Source organism: Polyodon spathula, chromosome 2 (genome assembly GCF_017654505.1).
Source record: "Polyodon spathula isolate WHYD16114869_AA chromosome 2, ASM1765450v1, whole genome shotgun sequence".
NCBI lineage: Eukaryota > Metazoa > Chordata > Actinopteri > Acipenseriformes > Polyodontidae > Polyodon > Polyodon spathula.
Window position 1 is genome coordinate 23093964 of NC_054535.1, and position 22533 is coordinate 23116496.

The following is a 22533-nucleotide window of genomic DNA, read 5'->3' on the forward strand; positions in this document are numbered from 1 at the left end:
ATGGACACAAAGACCAAAATGCTTCCTTACTTTCCAAAGGCAAACAGGAATTTGAATGGTGCTGACCATGGTTAGTTTCTGGGACTAGAAGACTCTGGTTGCATCTATCGAATGTCTGCATTAACCTTACCATTCAAGGCCAGTGCTAAAGCACATGTGGTGTATTTATTAATATCTCATCAGAGCAAAGCTGACCAAGTTTTGTGAGGTCTGTAGAAAGTGTCCTGTTTCTGGCAGCCATGCAACAAGTTTAATCAGTCTTTGCAGCAATTCAATTGGGTGCTGTCTAGGGTGCTGAAGCCCAGTCATTCATAGTGGTTAGGTGCTGCACACAAAGTTTCATACAGAGCTGACATATACCTTTATATGCTCTATGCTTAACACTAATCCAGTCAAAGTGTGTGCTTTCTTTACTGTGTCATAGCCCATTCATGACTGTGTCACAACCAATGTAAACAAATAAAAGCCGATAGCCAAACTTTCTAAATTATGTGTACTTTAAAGCCAGATGAATGCTGTAATTCAGAACCAAATGATCTAATAGGGAAGCAACAGGTACGTCACAGAGATTCAACACTTTCCTAGATCCTGAATCAGGTTAGTGTGTTTAAAGCCTAAATTAACGGCTGAATTTGTAGAATGACTTTCCTAATCAAGCTCTGCATCTGCTTAGCAACGTGGTATGATTTGGAACAGTGAGATTCACAGGGTCACTGTTCTTGGATTTGAATAATTTCAAGATACAATAGATTTCAAAATGAGATCTGGTTAAAAAAAATGCAGGTAGAGCTCAACGCTTGCTGTGTAAGTACAGTTTATATGTAGCATGACTGACCGTTTGAAGAGCTTCATCACCAGGCTCACATTGAAAACAGCCCCAAGAATAAGAAAGAAACTGTTCCACAGACCGATGCAAGCATAGAAAGCTGGGAAGTTTATATCGTAGTCATCACAGATTCCTCGGATCACTGAAAGGGAACACAGTGGTTTACAGTCTCCATTGACCATTGCTTGTTTCCTGATCATGTGCCTGTGTAAAAGCCGCACACATGCACACACACACACAAATGAAAATTACCAGTGATAAACAGAGCTAGAGGAGCTGTCGTTAAGGGAATAACCAATGGTGAGCCAGCAAATAGGGAGTAGATAATTCCACCAATGCCTTGCCCAATGATTGTCTTCTGCACGTCTGTAAAGAAAATAAAAACAAAACATCATTTAGTGAACCCTCACATGATTTTTAAACGGCATGAGGGGTGGGGTGGGGGGAATGGGGATAGTAAAGCTACAGTAATGCTAAAGGCTTTTTGAGCCAAAACGAAGTCATTCAATAATATGTGATCAAACCCATTAAATATTTGCACCACTATGTTGTTACATCACAAGGCATCACAAATTAATTAGATTGCTGAATTAGCAAATAAATCACCCAAACTTTAAAAACAGATCAAAGAAACAGCTTCTCACTGGCTTTAAAATGTAGTTTTAATAACTGAGCTGCAGACATTCTGATTGCCTTCTGATCTCACTGCCCCAAGTCAAAGGCCACATACTGCAGAATTATATGAGTTGTATGAGGTTTAACATAATTGTTGTTAATGATTCCTAATGACGATTTTATATATATATATATATATAGAGAGAGAGAGAGAGAGAGAGAGAGAGAGAGAGATGTGTGTGTGTTACATATTTGTAAAACTATAAAAATAAACACGATCACTTTAATTAATAAACTTTATACAATGTGCACTTTTGTTCTCCTGCCAAAATTATATAACACTAGATTCTCTCCACTTTAAAAAATACTGGATAATGAAAAGCATTGCATGAATAAAGAAAGGAGGTACAAGGGGTGCTATATAAGGCAATTAGTTCAACATTTTTAGTTATAAAAACCACACAGCAACATTGTTGTTAAAGTTTGTTTTTATATTCATTCAGGTCCTTCTGAAAAGGAAGTTAGAATTAAATCGAGGTTTGTACAGAATGTTCACAGAGTTAACAGTTCCACAGTTTGTTTTGTGAGTGAACAGAGTTACAGAGTTAACAGCTCCACAGTTTGTTTTGTGAGTGAAATGCAATTTAATGCAGAGTAGAGGGAGGTGCAGCAGGAGATGCTCACCAATTTCTCCCCGTGTGCTCTCGTCGTTCAGTGAACCGAAGGCTATTGCTGGAAGAAGGATGGCAATGTAGAGGAAGATGGCTGTTGTGATGTACTTCACGATTGTCTTGTTGTTCCCAATAATTCCTAATGGACACAACATTCAAGATCACTGATAAGATGGAACTCCATTACTGGACACTTTAAATGAAGCAAAATGTCTTGCTTTTCCTGTAGATGGGCCATTCCATGAATGGTACGTTTGCCACACTGATAATCAGTAACAATCAATACAATACAAGCCCATGGTTTTTGTGGTGGTTGGGCTATCCTATTAAACAGAGGTTTGATTAATTATCTTAAAGTCTTAGGCTTGACAACAGGCTGATATTGGTGCAATCTAGCACCCAGCATTAGCAGTGTAAGTTTTCCCATTCTTATGGTTATAATTTAAATTTTCCATAGTTTGCCACTTTTTTATATGTTTTGCTATTCCTCTCTGGGCTTTACAATACTTACCTATACTTTACCATACTTTCACTGCATTTTATTACACGTCGCTATGCTTTTACTATGTGAAACGTTTAACAGAATCCATCTCCCTTCTTTATCCCAGAAGGAAACATAATGGAAGCTTGCTGAAGTTCAGTGGCCCTTTAAACTATGATAAATACTTTCTTGTTCCTAGTAAAGTGTCCATGTTCAGTTTTAAGGATTAAGGAAACTGGTTTCACCCACCGTCTGTGAAATCTGAAGGGTAAAGAGGCAGTCGGCGACAAAGATCATCGTAAATCCCTCTCCCAGCCCTTAGGAAGTCTTGGCACTAAAAAAAGATTTTATCAATCCATAAAAAAATTAGACAATACTTCCTTTGCATTCTACTTGCAAGATCCTGAAATGGGGGGAGAATGTGTGTCTCACAATAAATTGCTAGTATTTCAAAATATTGATGCCAAGCTTTCTTTTGCATACCAATAACTTACGCGAATCTTTTAATTTCCACTGAATAGCAACGTTCGCACAGGTTCACAGATCTTGTTTCCGAGGCTGATATGTGCCAATCAGTAGGGATTTGTGAAGAGATTGCTTATGTTTCATTTGACAGGGTAGCTGGACTAATCCAAAACACCAAAGTGGTGCAACTGCTGTATAATGCTTTGTCTTAAAGAGTAAGTAGCAGGGTTCCGAAAAATGTAACGTTATACATCCCCACATGTTGCTGCAACTGTTTAAATAATGTACTTGTAATTTTTCTTTTCATTGTTAACATATTGACAATATTTTACACTTATAACTTTAAAATCTGTTTCAAAGCTCTTTTCAAAATGTCCTCTCTAGTGCTCTGGTCTTTTTGTTCCGTACCACATTCATGGATCATTATTGCTGTGTTACCTGTTTGACAATGGGGGCCATAATCCTTACACTATCAGTGCACTAGAGCAGACATTTTGAAAAGAGCTTTGAAACAGACTTATGAGTCAGGATGTTAACAAAATTCCAGGCACATTATTTAAACAGTTGTAGCAACACGTGGGAATGTGTAACGCTGTATTTGTTGGAAACCCACTAGCCAGTACCAATTCCTACAGCACAGATGGTGGTCTGGTGCAATGAAAAACTGCACTTGTTTTATCACAATTTTAGTTTTTTTCACTCATGTCACCTGAAATCAATTTACTTGGTCCCCTGGATAGATTCTAACCCAGTTCTAAAAGTCAAGACCAATATCCTACAATAGGTCCACTGTGCTATCCAGCTGTTATAAATGAAATAGCAACATATCATGTTCAACCCTAGTATATAAAGTAAATTAGGTCACTCCAGCTCCACCTGTGGATGATATTGATACATTTACCACAAGTGTTGGAGAAAAGTGTTCCACAGTAAGGTAGGTGTTGTGTGCATTTAAAAGAGGGACTGTGTAACTCATGCTCATAAGATTGTGTCTGAAATTTGCACGAATGTCATTCTATTGACATTTGGTCTCATCCATGTTGGTCTGTAGTCATATAACGTTAGTTTCACTTTTTAACACACATTTCAAGGGCTTTCCAAAAAAGATGACCCTACTGTGGTTTTGTGCCCTATGAGTGCTAGCAGCTGTGTGATCTGTGCCTAAGCTTCTACCCTGAGGGGCTTGTCACTGTGTGGGTCTGTGCCCTCGGTCTTGGTGGCAGGATCCTGGTGAGTGGCTGTGAGCTGGTGCCTCTTGTTGACCAGAGCCTCTTTGAATTCCTCATCAGTTTTGGTCTCCAGCAGTTTCTGCCGGAAGGTGATGTCAGAGAACATGGTGGCGAACGTGCGGGCGAGCTCTATGGCAGTCTTGGTGCTTTTCTGAAATAGAGAGAGGTTTGAGGGTGCGGTTAAACAAGAGAACAGAAGTTACAATGTGGCCTCATGATACCCTTAACGAAACTTTTCAATGGACTTTATCTCACATATAGAGCTTCTAAAGGTTATTTTTAGGATAAAAAAAAAAAAAAAAACAGCAAAAAGACGTTTCCTTTGTATGTAAATACAGGTCTATGGACATAACATTTCCCTTATAATGTAATACCCTGTAACAGTAATAACATGAAGCCTCCAGGTTCATACTATTATATTTAAAGCTACATCAAAATCAGTTGAAGTTTGTTTGCCCATTCTATTTAAGATATTTAAAATGCCATAACAGAGCTATGCTCTAAAAACTAGTCAGACATGTCTTATTTAATCTTTTCTGGTTTTGAGTCTGTTCCCTTGTTTGAAAGCATCAAGTACTTCTAAGTTGAATTACACTTTAATCACAGAAGAGATTACAGTATTCTTCATTTCTGTTCACACTTTACATTAAGTGAAGATAAAGAATTAATAAAGTGATGACTGTATCATGAGTTGGAGTTTATTTAAGTGATTTTTTACATGAAAATGTTCTATCTTGTCTAGGGTGTTTGTATTAGCCTTCTCCTTGTCTGTCTAATGCTTCAATTTTCTAGTTATATTTCAATCAGAGACACCTGAGCCATTGGCAGACATAGCAGCAGGCAATGGTGGACATTGCCTGCCAATTTACCAGATCATAACTCAATCATAAAATAAACAAGATTTGTAAAACAAATGTTTTGACAAAAAGTGTATCCATACCTTAGATAAAGCTGGCACTTATCTGTATATCACTGGGACTTAATCATTTTCACACAAAGACTAGCACTGTAACAAAATGCTGCCTTGTTTCTGTATCAGAATACAAAAGAATACACCATTTATTATTTGCCAACTTCATCAATACAACTGCCTATGATTTCTCTCAACCAACTAACCTGAAATCTTTGCATCCCGTATCTGTCTCGTTATCTGAACCTAACTAATGCAGTTATTGTACAAATATTCATTTAACATGCCTATACATTACATTATTATTGCACATATCACAGGTGTTCAATGGCCCTGTCTGTTGTAAAGCCTCTTATGAGTGTGGGCATACTGTTACCATTTTGTGTGGCGCCAGGACCAGTATGACGTATCTAACTTCACAGCAGTTCTCCCCCCAGTTCTGAGGCCTCTCAAGCCGGGAGATGCAGACGTGTCGCCTCGCAAGGTTCTTGGCGTTGCAGCTGTGGAGTGGAGCGATAGAAAGCAGTAGTCACTACAGTGGACAGGACTAAACTGGCCAATGAGCTGAGTCTGCTATATTCAGCAAACATTCAAATTGATAGATTGCTGACCCAACTCAGGTTTTAAAGCTGTTCAACAAAATAAAATAGCTTGCATATATTGGAAACACATCAAGATTAGTGGATTGAACACCATGGGCCTGAATTATCATGATCCCTGTTATCTCTGTCTTTATTTTACCAAAATGCAATTTGCACCCGTTTTTGTGAAAGAAAAATACCTTGATAAATAGCTCCGGTTTCAGTGCAGTGATAAAAAATAAGTGTTTCTGAAGATACATCCCCAGTTGGGCAATCGACACTCTACTCAGCTGAGATTTTACTTACATGATGCAGAGCCAGGACTGCTGGTACTGAATCCCTGTGGCTGTAGCTGTCACGCCTTGAATGGTTTCCGACAGGAGGTGAACTATTGGAAAAAGAAACAGATTCAGAAATAAAGTCAAGTCAGCTCACTGTTAGGGTAAACCAGGGGTCAGCAACCTGTAGATTGGGAGATGTTTCAGAATGTATTTTAATAACCAAATCTGGCTTTTAAGCATACAACAAAAAAATAAACCAGAGGCAAAAATAGCAGAAATTAGTCCATAGGCAGCGCATTGAGCCTGTCTGTAATAATGGGCCATTTTCAGTACCATTATCACACAGTAATTAACCTGGGGTTGTCAATTTGATCAATGGAAATGTAGTAAATGTCTTCTATAGCACTGATTAAAATTTCCAAGCAGGGCTGAAAAAGTATCAAAATGAATAACAAGTATCCATGGGTATTATTTAAATGCTTGGCTACCAGATGGGAGCTTGGAATTACCCAAAAGAGTAGCCGGGGTATCCAGTTCCAGTTTTTTCACCCATGTCTCCCTCAGCTATAACTGGCGCCTTTATTACACAAATCTGTCAATGCTGTATTTGGTCAATCCAATGGTCATCAATAATTACTTATTAGAAGTACCTGTAGCTCAATCTCATGTATGATTTTTAACAATGTAAAAAAAGTGGAAAAGTGAGACCTTGATTTGTCACCGTCCTTAGGTTAATGTATGAATTGCAGTATGAAAACCCATAAAAGCTTATGCCTTTTCAAAAGGTTGCTGTTTTCTGGATGAAATCCCTGAATGAAATCAAACCACTGAAAATATCCCCTTAACCCCCACATGCCGGATCACCAATTTAGGTGCCTAGGGTCGATGACACAATCTCTTCTGGGATGTCTCACAGCGATAACAAGCCGTGGGGCAATTAAATCAGTCCTTCTGAACCTTGTCATTGAATAAAGCTAGACACTAGGAACAAAAACATTTTTATCCCTTGTAGTAAAGATGGCTGATGGGTGACGTCAGACCAGGAAGAGACAGGACACAGTACTGTAAGAAGCGCTGCTGCGCAGATTTATTGTCAATTAAAAGAGTAAACAAAACAAAATACTTCTCACAAAATAAAAGGCATGATGGCCAAAACAAAGGTAAAATAAACACCATGTAGCATGCTAGTGTAAAGCACAGACTGGCTCCTCCAGCTGGTGCAATGCTGTCAGCGGAAATGCTGACAACACCAAGGCTGGCTCCTACAGCATAGGCATTTCTGGCAGCGGAAATGCTGCCAGTGACAATGTTAGCAGCTGCAATGCTGACAGTGCCAAGACTGTATCTCCCAGTAAAGACAGTTCTGGACTCTCCGGCAGTGGCATAGGTGCTGGCCACTCTAGACGTGGCGGTGGTGCTGGCAGCGGTAATGATGCCCTCAGTGAAGGACACTCTGGCAGTGGCAGTGTCGCTGCACACTCCTCCTCTCTCTCCTCATCTCTCTTCCCTTCTTTGTAGCCAGAGGCTCCCTTCTCGTGCGCTTCACCCCAGAATTTCCGGCAGTGCAACTACTGCTGCCGGACACAAGAAAGCCCTGGGTGATGACAAGCATGCATCTCCAGACAGTGTTAAGCAGGTATCCCCAGGCAGTGTTGTGCAGGCATCCCCAGGCAGTGACGTGCAGGCATCCCCAGGTTATGGTGAACAGGAATCTCCAGACGATGGCGAACAGTCATCCCCAGGCGATGGCGAACTGACATCCATGGGTGATGGTGTACTGGCCTCCACAGGCGGTGGTGAACTGGTGCGGCGCTCCCTTTTCGGCTGGGGACTGGTGTGGTTCTCCCTTCTTGGAAGCTCATCGACGAGGCCCCCATTTGCCCAGACAGCTTGAACATGGGTGTCCCAGCTGCCACCCTAGTGTATCACTGGAGTATGCGTGGCTCCTCCCGATGGGACTGGAGATGGCGAGGCCCCTTCCATATCCACAGCCCCCCCATGAACACAAGACCTTGCACCGGCTTTTTCCCCTGCTTCTGGGGATGCCCACTCCTCGCTTCCTTCTTCGGTTCCAGTGGCATAAGGGACACATGCACAATGCTGCACATGGTGGATTGGCAGGATTCGGCACAGGCGAAGCACGGCTCTTCCCCTCTTTGGCAGGTGAGGCAGGTGTCCTGGTCCAACTGCGGCGATAGGGAGGCTTCAGGTGGATCCACTCCTCCATGGTCTCCACCTGACCTCGGTCAAAGACCTTTATGAAAAGGGGGTCCTCATAGGGGCACACATCTGGGAGGTGCCCATACTCCAAACAAGCAAGGCACCACAGAGCCCCTTCGGCTTTCAGCTGCCACTAGTAGTCATGCCACCGCTCTATGTACTCCACAACCTTCATTTTCTCCATTTCATTAAACACACTCACAGCTCTTCTCCTGACCTAAGTCTATGGGTGGCGCTGTTATCCAATGTTCTGACACTATAAACACACCCAACCTTGTTCAGCCAAAGCTGCAGGTTTTTTTACATGTTACCATCTCCAGATTAGTAATAAAGTAATCAATCTGGAGACGGTCACATTCTGCACGGGTTTAGCTGGATGGGGAATTTTAACCCCATTCATGCTGTAAAACAAGCACTTAAAAAGGGTAAACCCAGGAAACTCATCTACCAGCGCATATTTTAAAGTGGAGAGGACAAGATGGAGAGAAGGCTTGTACTGGACAGTACGTACACATCATTGTTATTCATTTGTTTGTTTGTTTGCTTGCTTACAGTGATGGCCACATTTATTGCATCACCCCATTATCTTTACGATTATGATTAATAGCTTGTTTTCTATAGACCTTTTTTTTATTTTTGAGTTGGTATTTGTGGTTATATTAAAATTATTAAATTATTGAAAGCCAGGAAATATACTGCCAAAATGAAAACCATTTATTTGCTTTACAGTGGTGGCCACATTTATTGCAGTATCCCAATAAGGTTAGGTTTATTGATTTGTCGCCATTTATGGTTCGTTTTTCTATATATACATGTACATTTTTGTTGTTGTTATAGTTAGTTTTTCTATAGACTTTTTTTTTCTTTTTTTTAATTTGCTATTCATATATTGAATTCTATAATGTTTATATATAAATATGATTTTTCTCTTCATAATGAAAAATTATTGCATAATTTAATAAAAAGAACTGCATTTTTTACTTGTATTTATTCATATATTTTAAGGTTAAAAGTTTTTGCATATGATTTGGCAATGTACTTTGTGATACTTTGCTTAGTCTGGACTACTTCCATAAAATAGCTGAAATTAGGGCTGTTTTAAGGCATTTTGTCATACAGTATGAAAAAGTCAGTCAAGGTAAAACATTACATAGGCATTCAGTTTCTGAATCAACAAACTAACTCCATACTCAATATTTGCTGTGCTTCTGTGTGTTCCTGTTCCAATATATATTATTCACAAACCTAACTATCCTTAAAATGGCATGCAGTAGCTACTGCAATTAATGAAAAAAACTGTACAACTGCTTCACTTCTCTTTAGAAAGATTATTATTAGGGAGTTGCTTTAAAAAAATGAAATCATCTGGATAATGCCGCCTTTGGTCACTGCATTAATAACTAAAATATGTTCTATCTCTGTTATACTTTATAATGCATCTATGCTTTTTATTGTCAGGGCAACTTTTCACACAGAAGATGGAATTGCCCACAATTCCTGAAGGCTCACCATTGCCCTCCTGTGGCCTCCCTGAGTCTGTGAACAGCATGCTCATGACGCTGTCGAAGTTACAGTCGGGTTCGTTGCTGTCCTGGGCCACGTGCTGCAGCATCTCCCTGAGCATATCATCCAGCGAGGCGGCCGTCTCATCCAGGAGGATACTGGCGCGGGCCAGGAAGCCGTCTAGGTCGCGATGAGCACGGATCTCCTCCTCGAAGTTCATGAGCTTCACATACTGTACAGGGGAGACACGAGGCAGGAAATCAGCTTCAAATTACATTTTCTTATTTTTTTTCTCTCCTTACCTTTTTGTGATGTTTGCAATCATTCCAAGTAACAAGCTCTGACAGTAGTCAAGTTACAATTAACACAGAAAAGGCACACGTGTGCATTTAGAAAACTATAAAATGAACAAGACAACCTTGACGAATGCAAGTTTGCGTAGTGGAACTTTGTAAGACCTATATATAGCATATAGAATATATAGCACTGTCAGAGTCAAGATCAGGAAGGCTGTGGATTGACAGAATAACCCAAGCATGTGGCATGGAGATTTTCTTCATTACTTCAAAAACATTCACTAACAGATCATCTTAAAGAAACATATCAGCGAGTGTCTTATTGTTTCAACTCAAACAATAGTCTGCTTTACTTGTTTCTTCTGAGATTTCCCTTAAAGTCAATAATTCCATGTTTAAAGGCAGTATCCAAAACGTGTGTCTGCTTGAGCTTTAAGATTGATTTTGCATGTAGAATATAAAGTCACACGACTTAACTGAGTTATCGAAACTGATGGCTTATAAAGTTGTGAAAGCACAAATTGAATTGAATTGGTGTCTGCTTTTATAACATAATTAGCAATGGATTTTGCATGTACTTTATAAGGAGTACAATATCCACAAATTGAATATCTGGAAATATTGTAATTATAAGTTAGATGCCATATATACTGAGATGAAAAGTGTTGGTACTGGTCTGTAGAACAGATAAACAGGAATTAAACTAGAGATGAAACTTTAGGAACAGTACATTGAGAATGGCCTTAGTCGCTACCTGTGTACCTTTCAAGTAGTTCATTACAAGGATGCTGTGAACTGATGGATGAGAATAGAGGGAGGGTGGAAAGACTTGCTGTCAAATTGTAAAGATTTTCTTCCAGTTTATGTAATATCTACAACAGCAAGCTGTAAAAGAAAGCACTATTGACGCGCTAGAGAACATCTTCAAAATGATAAAGCAGTTACCTTTTTTGATGTATGCAGTAACACGCAACCTGCATCATCAGTATCTGTTGGAAAAAAAACAAAACAGAGACACAATGATACAGTTTCACTAACGCTATACACAATCAGTTTGTGGGATTTTAAGCAAGTTCTACACTAAGGTGGATACAAGCTCTGATTAGACCTGACTTTGCTAATGCTAAAAAACGTAAGTAGAATATAAATGTCAGCTGTACGCTTTTTTTTTTAAACTGATAAGGGATGAACTGAAAAACATAAAAAAAAAGTTAGAAATAAGCACATCAACCTATGCAAATGTAACCCAGAGACTTTGTGCACAGCAAGCGAGCATCTTAACCACTATACAAAAGAACAGGGCTCATCTGCATTTGTGGGTTAGAGCTTTTAATCTCATCTCATCCCATCGACAGAGGTCTGGAAAGAATCCATAATGGCAGTGTATCACATAACAGTACTACATGAAGTATTTCATTCTGCCTTTCAAGAAAACTGCCACACATAAAAAACTTCTGTGGTTTCCGACAATCCCCACAGCATGCGTGAATTGAGAAGGATTGTGTTGTATTGAATGTGAGTGACTGTCACAGAGACGGCCAAAGTGGGCAGTGTCGGAACCAGGAAGGAAATACACAGAAAGAAGGGACGAATCAAATGAAATGATGATGGCGCTTGCTTGCGCCGGTTTATTGTAAAATAAATGGGTTGAACAAACAAACAGAAACAGGACACGGCACTGGTATCCAAAATAAAACGGACAAACAAAAACGGACTAATACTTAACAAAAAACGGTGAGCAGATAGACAGACTAACAAACACGGTGAGAAATAAACAAATATCGTGCTGGTCCCACCAGCATGCAATAGCAATTGAAATTGTAACTCTATTTGGTTTCTCCTCCTCTCTCTCCCGTTCTCCACTCACCGAACACCGAACCGTGAGTGGGTGAAAACATGTTGCTTTTATGCAGCTGTACCAAGACTCGACTGCTAATCAATCATTCAATTGGAGTCTCGGTACAACTGCACGTGAATTAATAAAGTGCAATTCCCCGTGCTCACATATTATTACTTTTTACTTGCACGTGAAGTGCTGTGCAATCCTTGTGCCTAAATACAAATATACATTTTAAACACTTGTGTTACACAGACCCATTTATATCCTGTGTACCAATGACTATACACCAACTTTAAACACACAACATGTAACATAACAGAAAATATACACGGGGTGGGCACTTCGTCACAGTGACATTGACATTCACTCACAATTTTTTCAAGGTCCTGGTAATAGGTGGGTCCAAAGCAGTGAACCTCAGCACATGGAAAGGGATTATAAAAACTGTGTGGTTTGCAAGTCACCTCGAAAACCTCACGCATATTCAGCTGCAGGAAATGCAACTGAAGTTTAGGAGATTAGGAGATTATAATGTAATTTATCAAAATTACAGTTTAACCCTTTAACTGGCCGGTAGTGGCTCACCTTTGCCCCACAATGCCATTCCACTTCTCTCATTCTCTTTATTAGGTGGAACACAAATAGCACGGTCTGGTAACTATGGCTCCTGAAAATAGTATTTTAAAGGACAGCACTGCAAAGCAGTTACAGCACTGAAAAATATACATTGTTTTTAATTAACACTCACTGCGCTTTCCCTTTTATCATGAAAGTAAATGCTAATAACCCTAGATAAACTGATATGGGAGAAAGGATTCTTGAAATACTACTGCTAACAATATAAAAATTTATTACCAAAGCTCTGTATCCAGGAAATCCCTTATACCTCTAATCCTCCCTGTTATTAACTCTCTAGAACACAATCGGCCCGCCTGCTTGTCCTTGCAGCAGAGGAAACCCTTTGAAAAGTATGGTCCCGCGAGCTGAAACCCAAAACACTAGAATCAGTGGCTGTCGGATGTTGAGTGAGGATCAGTGTTGAGTCAGCAGACATTTAGAAGAAAGGCAGTGTTGACGTGAGGAAGCCGAGCCCCATTGTGTGGCGACTGATCCCCATTCCACCCCTGGGACCACGTGTTGCTGGATTCACACTGGGAGCCCACAGATCCAGCAACGCTCAACCCCCTCACATAGTTCTGGCACAGCACAGCCGGACAGCCCAAAATAGTGTGCCTTTTGCTTTTAAATACTGCAGGAGAAAGTGCTGGAGAGCCATAAAATTGAGTGTTTTTGTTTTTCATTATGAAGGTGCAATATTGTATGATGACACTCCCAGAGAATGCTTGTATTGTATTGATTGAGAATGACACCAATGACAATGTTTCTCCTTTAGAAGACAACTACTTTTCTGACAGTGGTGGCTCCCATTTGCCCCTTAATGCCATTTCTCTCACTAAAACTCAAAGCACTATGTTGAGAAAATGGAATGTATAGACTGCTCATTATTATTAAGGTGCAGGGTAACGACAGTGCTGAAGAGCTGAAAATGAAGTATTCAGTCAAGTGCTCAACTGGAATATTTATGTGCTCATTTTAACTTGCAGGTGATGTGCATACGTGCAGGATGAATGTGCATACTGTATATTAAATATATAACTACATTACTAGTTTGTATAGTGTAATTATTATTGGTATATTATGTAAGCAGTAATAATTGTGATATTATTTCAAGATTAATGATCTAGGACAGTGTTTCCCAACCGGGGGTATGCGTACCCCTAGGGGTATGTGGGCAGTCCCCAGGGGTAACGTGGGAAGATTTTCAAAAATGTGCAAACAAAAAAAAAATATTGGGAAAAATATTTCCAAACAATTCATATGTTCAAGTTATTTCAATCTTGATAGGCAGGAAAACATTTACTGAGGTCACTGGTGTGAAATCCCTCGTTTATTTTGTATTTATAGGACAATTTTTTACTTTAGTTTCAGTGTGCATTTTTTATTCACCATGGCCACTTCCCGCCAGTTGACCCTCGGCTCGCTCCTCCGCGGCCGTGCGCCAGAGTCACTCACGATTTCAGGTAACAGGCAGCTAGCTTTGAGTAGAAGAAAGACACTAGCTATGTCCTCTTCAGTTTCACATCCACATCTATGGAGCTGCCTCAGCCACTGTGTTTCCTCTGCAGCGATGTGCTCTCAAATAATAGCATGAAACCAGCCCATTTACAACGGCACCTCAATACCAAGCATCTTTCCTGTGTGGGTAAGACAGTAGAGTTTTTCCATAGAAAGCTGTCGGAATTTAAGGGAAGTCAAGTGAAACTAAAGAAAGCAACTGCAGTATCAACCAAAGCATTGGAAGCCTCATACGCTGTGTTGCTACTTGTGGCTAAGTCCAAAAAGCCATTTACTATAGCTGAGGAGCTAATTTTGCCTGCTGCTGTTATTCTCGCAGAAACAATGATTGATAAGAAAGCAGCTGATGCATTGAAGACTGTACCATTGTCAAATAACACAGTGTGCCGCAGGATCGATGGCATTGATATTGTTGATCAAGTGGTGGAAAAGTTAAAACATTCCGGTTCATTTGCTCTGCAGTTGGTTGAATCGACCGATGTCAGCGGGGAAGCCCAGTTGATTGCGTTTGTGCGATACAGAGACATTTTGGAAATTAATGAGCACATTCTGTTCTGCAAGAAGCTAACGGGGAGCACTACAGGTGAGGATGTGTTTCACATTATTGCCAGCTTTTTCTCAGAGCACAATCTGGATTGGAAATTCTGTACTCATTTGTGCACGGATGGTGGGGCATCAATGACTGGGAGGGTGAAAGGATTACTTGCCCAAATAAAGAAGGTCAACCGCGACGTTGAGTGGAATCACTGTGTCATTCACAGGGAGGCACTGGCCAGCAAGAGAATGAGTCCTGAGTTACATGATGTTTTGAATGGCACAGTGAAAGTGATTAACTTTATCGAGTCCAGGCCTCTGAATCACAGACTGTTTGTTTGAAAGGCTCTGTCATGACAGTGGGACTGAGCACCAGCAGCTACTGCTTCACACCGACGTACATTGACTATCGAGAGGGAAAACACTACAGAGGCTTTTTGAGCTGTGCGACGAAGTAAGTGCTTTTCTGTTAGAGCACTCACACCCCCTTGTGGCTGTGTTCGAGGACACAGACTGGGTAGCCCGCCTTGCCTATCTTGCTGATGTGTTCAGCAAACTGAACAACCTGAATCTAACTCTGCAAGGAAAAGACACACACATTCTAAACATGTATGACAAAGTGTGTGGATTCATGAAGAAGATCAAACTCTGGGAGAGGAAATGTGAAGATGGGGACATAAGTTGTTTCCAGCAGTTTGGCACCTACCTTTCTACAGGTGCTGTTGACAGAGCTCCTATGGTGCAACAAGTAAGCACACATTTATCCATACTCAACAGTGAGTTCAACTCCTACTTCCCTGACATTGAAAACAAGTCTGCCAAACTTGACTGGGTGCATAATCCTTTCATGACTGAAAGTACGAACAACAACATTCCTACCAGACTGCAGGAAACTCTGCTGGATGTGTTCTCAGACCGTGGCTTGAAGATGAGGTACTCAGAGACAACACTGTGACAGTTCTGGTGTGATGTGGAGAAGGAATATCCTGATTTGGGGAAACTGCTGCCATTTGAATCTACATATTTATGTGAAGTGGCATTTTCATCTATGACCATAATCAAGACCAAGCACAGGAAAAGACTCAACTTGGAGAAAACCCTGATAACTGCTGTTGCCACACTGTCCCCAAGACTGACGAAGCTTATGAGTGAGAGACAGAGTCAAGTTTCTCATTGATTGATGAGTCCTCATGTGTCATACGCAAGTCTATACATATGGGTGATACTGAGAGTAGGCTGCTACTATGTGTATAAAATTTGATCTTTGTTTTTTTATAACTGGTCTGGACTCTTGAAGATGTGAAAAAGTCATACAAATATTAAACTGATAAAAGTACGAGTATTATTATATTAATACATTATCATTATTCACAGGTAAATGACAGACAGACAAATAATATTGATATTAAACCTAATTTAGTCAAATTTACACCTAATCTAGGAATCACACCGGTCACACACACTTAAGGGGGTACTTTAGGTAGTTGAAAGTGTTTTGGGGGTACAGTACCCAAAAAAGGTTGGGAACCACTGATCTAGGGAACAACATAAAGGAAATGAACTAAAGATATCAGTATATCTGTAAAAAGTTCCCAGAGTGCATAGAGCAGGGAGCATGATTATATACTGATTTGGCACTTTTTTTGAAGTTGTTTTCTATCTTTGCTCAATGTAGTCAGCAAAACGGAAGGACTAATCATCTGGAACCTTATTTATTTATTTATTTAATCAATTACTGTACATGTACACCCACACATAACTGTAACTGGAATGTCAACATCCTGAAACTGGCAGTCCATAAGGGTTTTCATAATACCTGCAGTCATAATTATAATTATAACGTTACTTTCCAAAAAAAGTAGATGTCTCAGTATTTCCAATTCTGACTATTAAACAACCCCACATTCACACATAGGCAAGAATATATTTATATAATTCAATATCAATATATAGATAGATATATTATATATATAATATATATAAATATATATATATATATATATATATATATATATATATATATATATATATATATATATATCAATATATTCAATTGATCTGAATAGTGGCTGATCTAAATAGCGCCATTGTTTAAATCATTTAAAGAACAGGACTTTGAGAAACTAGCATATCTAAAACAGTGTGTGTTAGAACGGTTGTTCAAATGGTTTCTTCTTTAAAACATCTGAGAGTGTCTGAAATATCACGAGGAAACTGACCATTTGGATGACCAGATCTAACCTGGCAATATATTTTAAACCTTGTTTCGTGCACCTCATTGCAAAAATAATAAAGTTAGCATCATGTTATTTTTGTGGGACACATATGATCCTTGTACCTTAAAGAGTTGTGTAATTCCGTCTTTAAAAGTAAGTTAAACTATGGTTCTCAATTTAATATTGAAAAGGTGGAGGTATTCAGATCTGTCACTGTTTAGATCAACTGAATAGAATCCATAGTCTGCTTTTTCAAGTATTCTGACACTGGGGGAGTTTGGTTATTTACATGTGAAGAACAGCTCGAGAAAATAATGGCCACAGAGAGGGATAGGGTAAATCTAATTTACTGGTGAGCATGATATAAAACACAGGAAACCCACATCCATTTTCACATGGAAACATTGGAGAAACCCGTATTTCATGTGAAAAGTCCACTGCTCCCAATCCAGACAGCCTTGGGAGCATATGTGGAAGACATCTTGCACAGATCTCAATAATCCTATGTCTCCACTGGTTTTCAGCCATGGTGATCAGAAATAGCTGAGTTAGACAGTTTCATTATATACCTCGGGTTAATTATTTTATTCTATTAATAAGTCTTGTGATAAATTAGATAAAATATTATTCATTACTAACAATATGCCACCCCACCAAAGGACATTTGGGCAAGAGCAGTAAAACACATTATTAAACAACCAGGGACGAGGCATTTACAAATCACAGCTTTATTACACAAGCTTAACATTGTGCTTTAAAGCTTCACTCAGACAAGATGTCAACTGACAACCATGGATTTCCAGGTGAGATTTTCTCCTGTACCTGTTCTCTGTGCATGGAAACCACATTTTCCAGAGCTGTCTGTGAAAACAGCACATGAACCCTACGCATGCCTAATTTGCATATTGATCTCCTCCTTTCCCTTTCAGGTGATAAGAGGGTCTTCTCCAGTAAAATAAACTGAGCTAATGGGAACCCAAAATGTATAGGGTCATTTTTGATTTGGCTTGAGCACAATGTCTTGAGAAAAATTAGAACACACTTGGAAACTCCCTCAATGACTCTCAGTATCATGAAAGTTGGAACTGAACTAAATATTTCTGATTTAATCATTTTCTCTGGTCTGCATGTATTTTTCAGTAGGTACCATCTTTGTTTGGACCAATTGGTTTGTACAACGTAAGAGCTATACTATATACACCCACAAGCACACACACACATGCTTGTTCACTCACCAGGGCCCCCTTGTTTGGCTTCGACGTTGATGAAGAAGCGAACGTTGTCCTCCGTGGCAATGGGTGTTTCTGGACCCTCCTCTCGGCTCTCACAGACGTGGTCTGGGTCGCCCTCCTGTAACGCTGTAAAGAACCGCAGTAACCATGCAGTGATGAGAGACACAGACATAAGGCACACAAACAGCTACATATATGGCCTTAACCTCGAATGCAACATTAACACACAGAACATCATGCATAACTTCAAAAGCGAAATCAACTATTACAAACTAACAGCTGGTTTCATAGCCCCCGATTAGCACAATGTTAACTTTGGTAAGGTAGTCCAAGATGAGTGAAACCAGCCATAAGTCAAGCAGACAAATATTTCAGCTTTTGCTTTTTTCAGGGAAAACTTTTCAAAAACATTATTGCAAACTGAAGAAGGCACTAGCAGTAACGTGTGTCTGCTTGACGCCTTCTAACACATAGTAATCTGTAGATACATGTTTTTTCACATTTAAAGCCTGCAAACTTCTTTTATAGGTTCATAAAAAAAGAAATGCAAACAGGCTTTGCAAATAGTTACATATATCCAGCAGATTTGTTTAAAGGCTGCCATTTAACAATACAGATCTTGACAATTATGTAAACTGCAAAAAATACAAGATTATAAACAATCAAATATGTCAACACCTGACATCCATTACCACCATCTATCTCAGGTGTTTCATTGAGGAGCAGCCTTGCTCTGCTGTAACCCTAAACATCCTTCTACTTCTTTTTGTGCACAGATTTTTACACATTTTTAGCGCTATGGCTGGTTGCACCATATGCAACATAGAATTAATTCTATAAAACTACAAAAGCAACAGAGATTACACCGTGTAAATTTTTTTTTTTTTTTTTTTTTTTTGTTCCTGGGTAGTAAGTGCTATTTCCTAATTGCTTATGCCTCAAAAGTATAGAAAATGGCTATTATTCCCCACAAACTTTGCTTTTGTGACCAGGACAGTGATATTTCAAAATATCACTATTTCCAATGGGAAAACGAGCAAATGTGTGTCTTTTCATTCACATAAAGTCACAAAAAAACAACATATGAATCCAAATCAACATGTATTTATACTAAAGTAATACAAAAATGACTACAAAAGATTTAGAAGTGAGTAGTTTTTCGAGATTTACGATTATACTGTAAATACAGTATAATCGTAAATCTCGAAAAACTACTCACTTCTAAATCTTTTGTAGTCATTTTTGTCATAAGTCATAAGCAATTAGGAAATAACACTTACTACCCAGGAACAAAAATTGTGTTACATAGTGTTATTTATTTGTGCAGTATTATTAGTAACGCTTTACTTTGAGTCTCTAATTACTCTGTATTTACATGGTAGTTACTTAGTAAATATATGTGTACTTACACATCGCCACAATGTTAGTAAGTTACAACGTACTTAATGTGTAATTTCTTTTGCATTTTATAACCCTCACCCAAACCCTTGTGTACAACCGTGTACTTACATATATCGTGCAAAAGTTGTGGCTGTGCATAATAACATTGTAATTATGTGTAAGTACACATGTAATAAGAGACACCAAATTATTTGTGTATTAAAAATGTACATAACACAAGATGATCATATTAAAGTGTATTCACCTGTCACATCCAAAATATCCCCTGTGGTCCCTTACAGTACATGTATAACCATGTTAAGTTGACTATCTGAGCTAAACTTTATTATACATACCAGTATGTTTGTTTGGTTTTTTTTTCAAATATTTGGCAGGGAACATCTTCGTACCCTTAGGGCTCACATAAAGTTGTGGCCGATAGGAATGTTTTTTTTTTTTTTTTTTTTTTTTTTAAATATAAATTGAAACTGTGAAATCTGATCTTTCTATTTGTTATGATTTAGAATGATTTCTGAATATTTCTAATTCAAAATATCAATATGTTGAAGAATCTCAATGCCCCAGTGTATTGTTAATGCCAATACTGTAGAAGGCTATAAAGACTAAATTTATTAAAAGTTTACTGACCCATCTCTTGGAAAAGGTATCCATTCTTGGACATACCTGAAGGAGGAACTTCTAAAATAAAATAAATAAATAAAACAAGAAAACAAATTAGACAAAAATCTGACCAAGCAACTTAGTAGATAGCATCTGCTTTATAAACTTGGCACATTTACAGTGCACTGCTCACTGAATGACACACGCATTCATTTTATAGAACAATGAAAATACATTAAATAAACAATTGCCGGCACTAATGGACAAAAGATGTTTATTGTGGGATTTCACTCATGGCTCCCACGCCCCGTTCCAAACCGTAATGAAATACTGTTTTAGTTTTGTCAGATTTCTGGCCAAAACCAAAGTGGCTACTGGGACTAAAATAGAGCTCTGGCAACCAGCTACCAGGTAAACGAGTTTAAAAATACCTCTGTATATCTTGAATCACCATCCAGCACATTCCAAGATTTTCTGTCCAGTGTTGTAATGCCAAGACTTGTAGACAATAATCTGCAATAATGTTTTGTTCTGTTTTATCTCTAAAACCACAAAACTGCAGCTAGCGGACCCAACTGCTATATACCCTCCAGTGATTAGTTACTCTGTACAGTACTCACACTTGAATTTAGCAGGCATTTATTACGGAATGAAGAGACACGCCCTGGGGGTGGTCATATCAATGAGTCCATTTCGGAACAGATTACTAACGAGTTTAAGATCCTTAAATGCAATGTCATTAGTTAATACCTTAGGATTAAAATAAAATTAACAATTAATTCACATTCTTTAAAACATGTCAAACATGTTTGTAAAGGTTTTTCAAACATTTCCAGAGGCTATAGTACACTTTGTTACATGATGGTCTTTTGTGCCTATTTTTATTTTTTTTTTCAGAACTCCCAGGTCAAGTAGTTGAAGTAGAAAGAGCAAAGATCAGGACCAGAGGGCACAGTGGGAAATGAAGTGGATGTAGACTTAGGGCAGGGGGGAGGAGACCCTTCTTCACACAAAGTACAGTGAGGGTATGGAATGGGCTACCGATAATTTAAGACCAAACTTGACAAAGTTTTGAGATCAAACGGCTACTAGGAACCGGGTGGGCCGAATGTTCTCATGATCAGGGCTGTTCTCTGATTGGATTTGCTCTCCTGGTAGTGTTTGTTGGATTGCTGTGGCCACCATTCTAGTAGCCTTCCATTCCAGCTAGCTTTACAATACTTCAAAAGGGTCTTACAATTTGCTTCATTCCAGGTTACCGCAATGCTTTAATTGCACTGTACACAACATAATATACGCTAGCACCACATACTCCAAAATTAGTTGCAACTATTTGTACTACTGCAGCAGCTGGTTTCAAAATGATAGCTCTAGTCTGGGGTTCAAGGGGACTGTATGGAATGGTTTATCTAGCCATGTTGTTGATGCTGAATTTAATGCTGAAGAATAACCAGCTACAAGGAACCTGACAATCACTGATGAGTCTCTGGGTTGTACATTTTCATATGAACTTTGAACTGTCTACCATAACAATCCTGCCAGGCAGCAAGCAATTCACATGATACTGGATTTGTTTTCTATACATTGTAAGCTATAAATTGTAATTAATTTGTAGCATTGGTTAATCACAACTTTTAAATATCAAAACAGTATTACCTGAAGCCATATTGATGAGTCCCCCCTTCTACTCTACCTGACCAACCTGAAACTACTCTGGTGACAGAAACAGCTGAACCACACAAACCAGACACCCCAGCCACTTCGCTTATTGTTTCCATGGGATCAAGATCATAGAGACCATGCAATCTCTTCTATCTGAGTACTCCAAGGTTCTGGTAACAGACATAGACATATACACACCCCTCACCAGCCTGGCTGCTGGGAGATAAAGGCAGGACATCTACTCAAAACAATACGCCTGTTGTGTCTTGTGCAGACAAATGTACAGTAGCCTTGAAACATTAGCACTTAGCTTATATAAAATCAATGTTTTAATGCTGCAGTACTCCGTTACAAATTACAAATGTATTTATTTAAATAGGATAGAACCCTTGCCTTGTACATCTCATTTCCAAAGGGGTCCCAGCAGAGTCTGAGAGTGAATATTATGTACTGTTCTTTAACTAGAGCGAGAATTGGGGCTGTACCATATTTTATGAAGCTTTCGTAGCACTTGGAAAATCTTGTGATCAAATAAATCAAAGGATTTTGTTTAGTCAATCAATACACAGTGTAGTGCTCCAATTAACCTTAATCCATGGCTTACAGAATACTCTTTGTTGCGTTTAGCAGGGCATTTGATGCAGAATGTTGAGGACCCAAAGACAGATCCAGTTTGAAATAAGACTAAATAAGCTTAAAAAAGGGATAGAAATTTTACAATCCACATTTTGTGTTACAGTAATTGATTTATTACAAGAGACCTTTTAAAGTATGTTAGGGGTCTATTTGTGTTGTGTTTACTTAATTTACATCACTCACATGGAGAGCTAATAG

The 22533-nt window shown here is 39.0% G+C and overlaps 1 protein-coding gene across 3 annotated transcripts in view; it reads right to left on the reverse strand.

Annotated features, from left to right (window-relative positions):
- The window catches only part of LOC121294291 (sodium bicarbonate transporter-like protein 11), a 47258-nt gene that overhangs the window by 18712 nt on the left and 6013 nt on the right, over positions 1–22533 (reverse strand). For 2 of the 3 annotated variants that reach the window (XM_041217876.1, XM_041217867.1), the window contains exons 2-12: positions 20065–20115; positions 18040–18162; positions 11024–11067; positions 9789–10014; positions 6085–6166; positions 5574–5697; positions 4232–4438; positions 2843–2927; positions 2126–2251; positions 1079–1192; positions 836–968 (exon numbers count right to left, since the gene is read on the reverse strand). In XM_041217876.1, coding sequence (XP_041073810.1) covers positions 836–968; positions 1079–1192; positions 2126–2251; positions 2843–2927; positions 4232–4438; positions 5574–5697; positions 6085–6166; positions 9789–10014; positions 11024–11067; positions 18040–18162; positions 20065–20115 — 1315 coding nt within the window. The remainder of the gene's footprint in view (positions 1–835; positions 969–1078; positions 1193–2125; positions 2252–2842; positions 2928–4231; positions 4439–5573; positions 5698–6084; positions 6167–9788; positions 10015–11023; positions 11068–18039; positions 18163–20064; positions 20116–22533) is intronic. The other variant, XM_041217885.1, reaches the window with a different exon arrangement.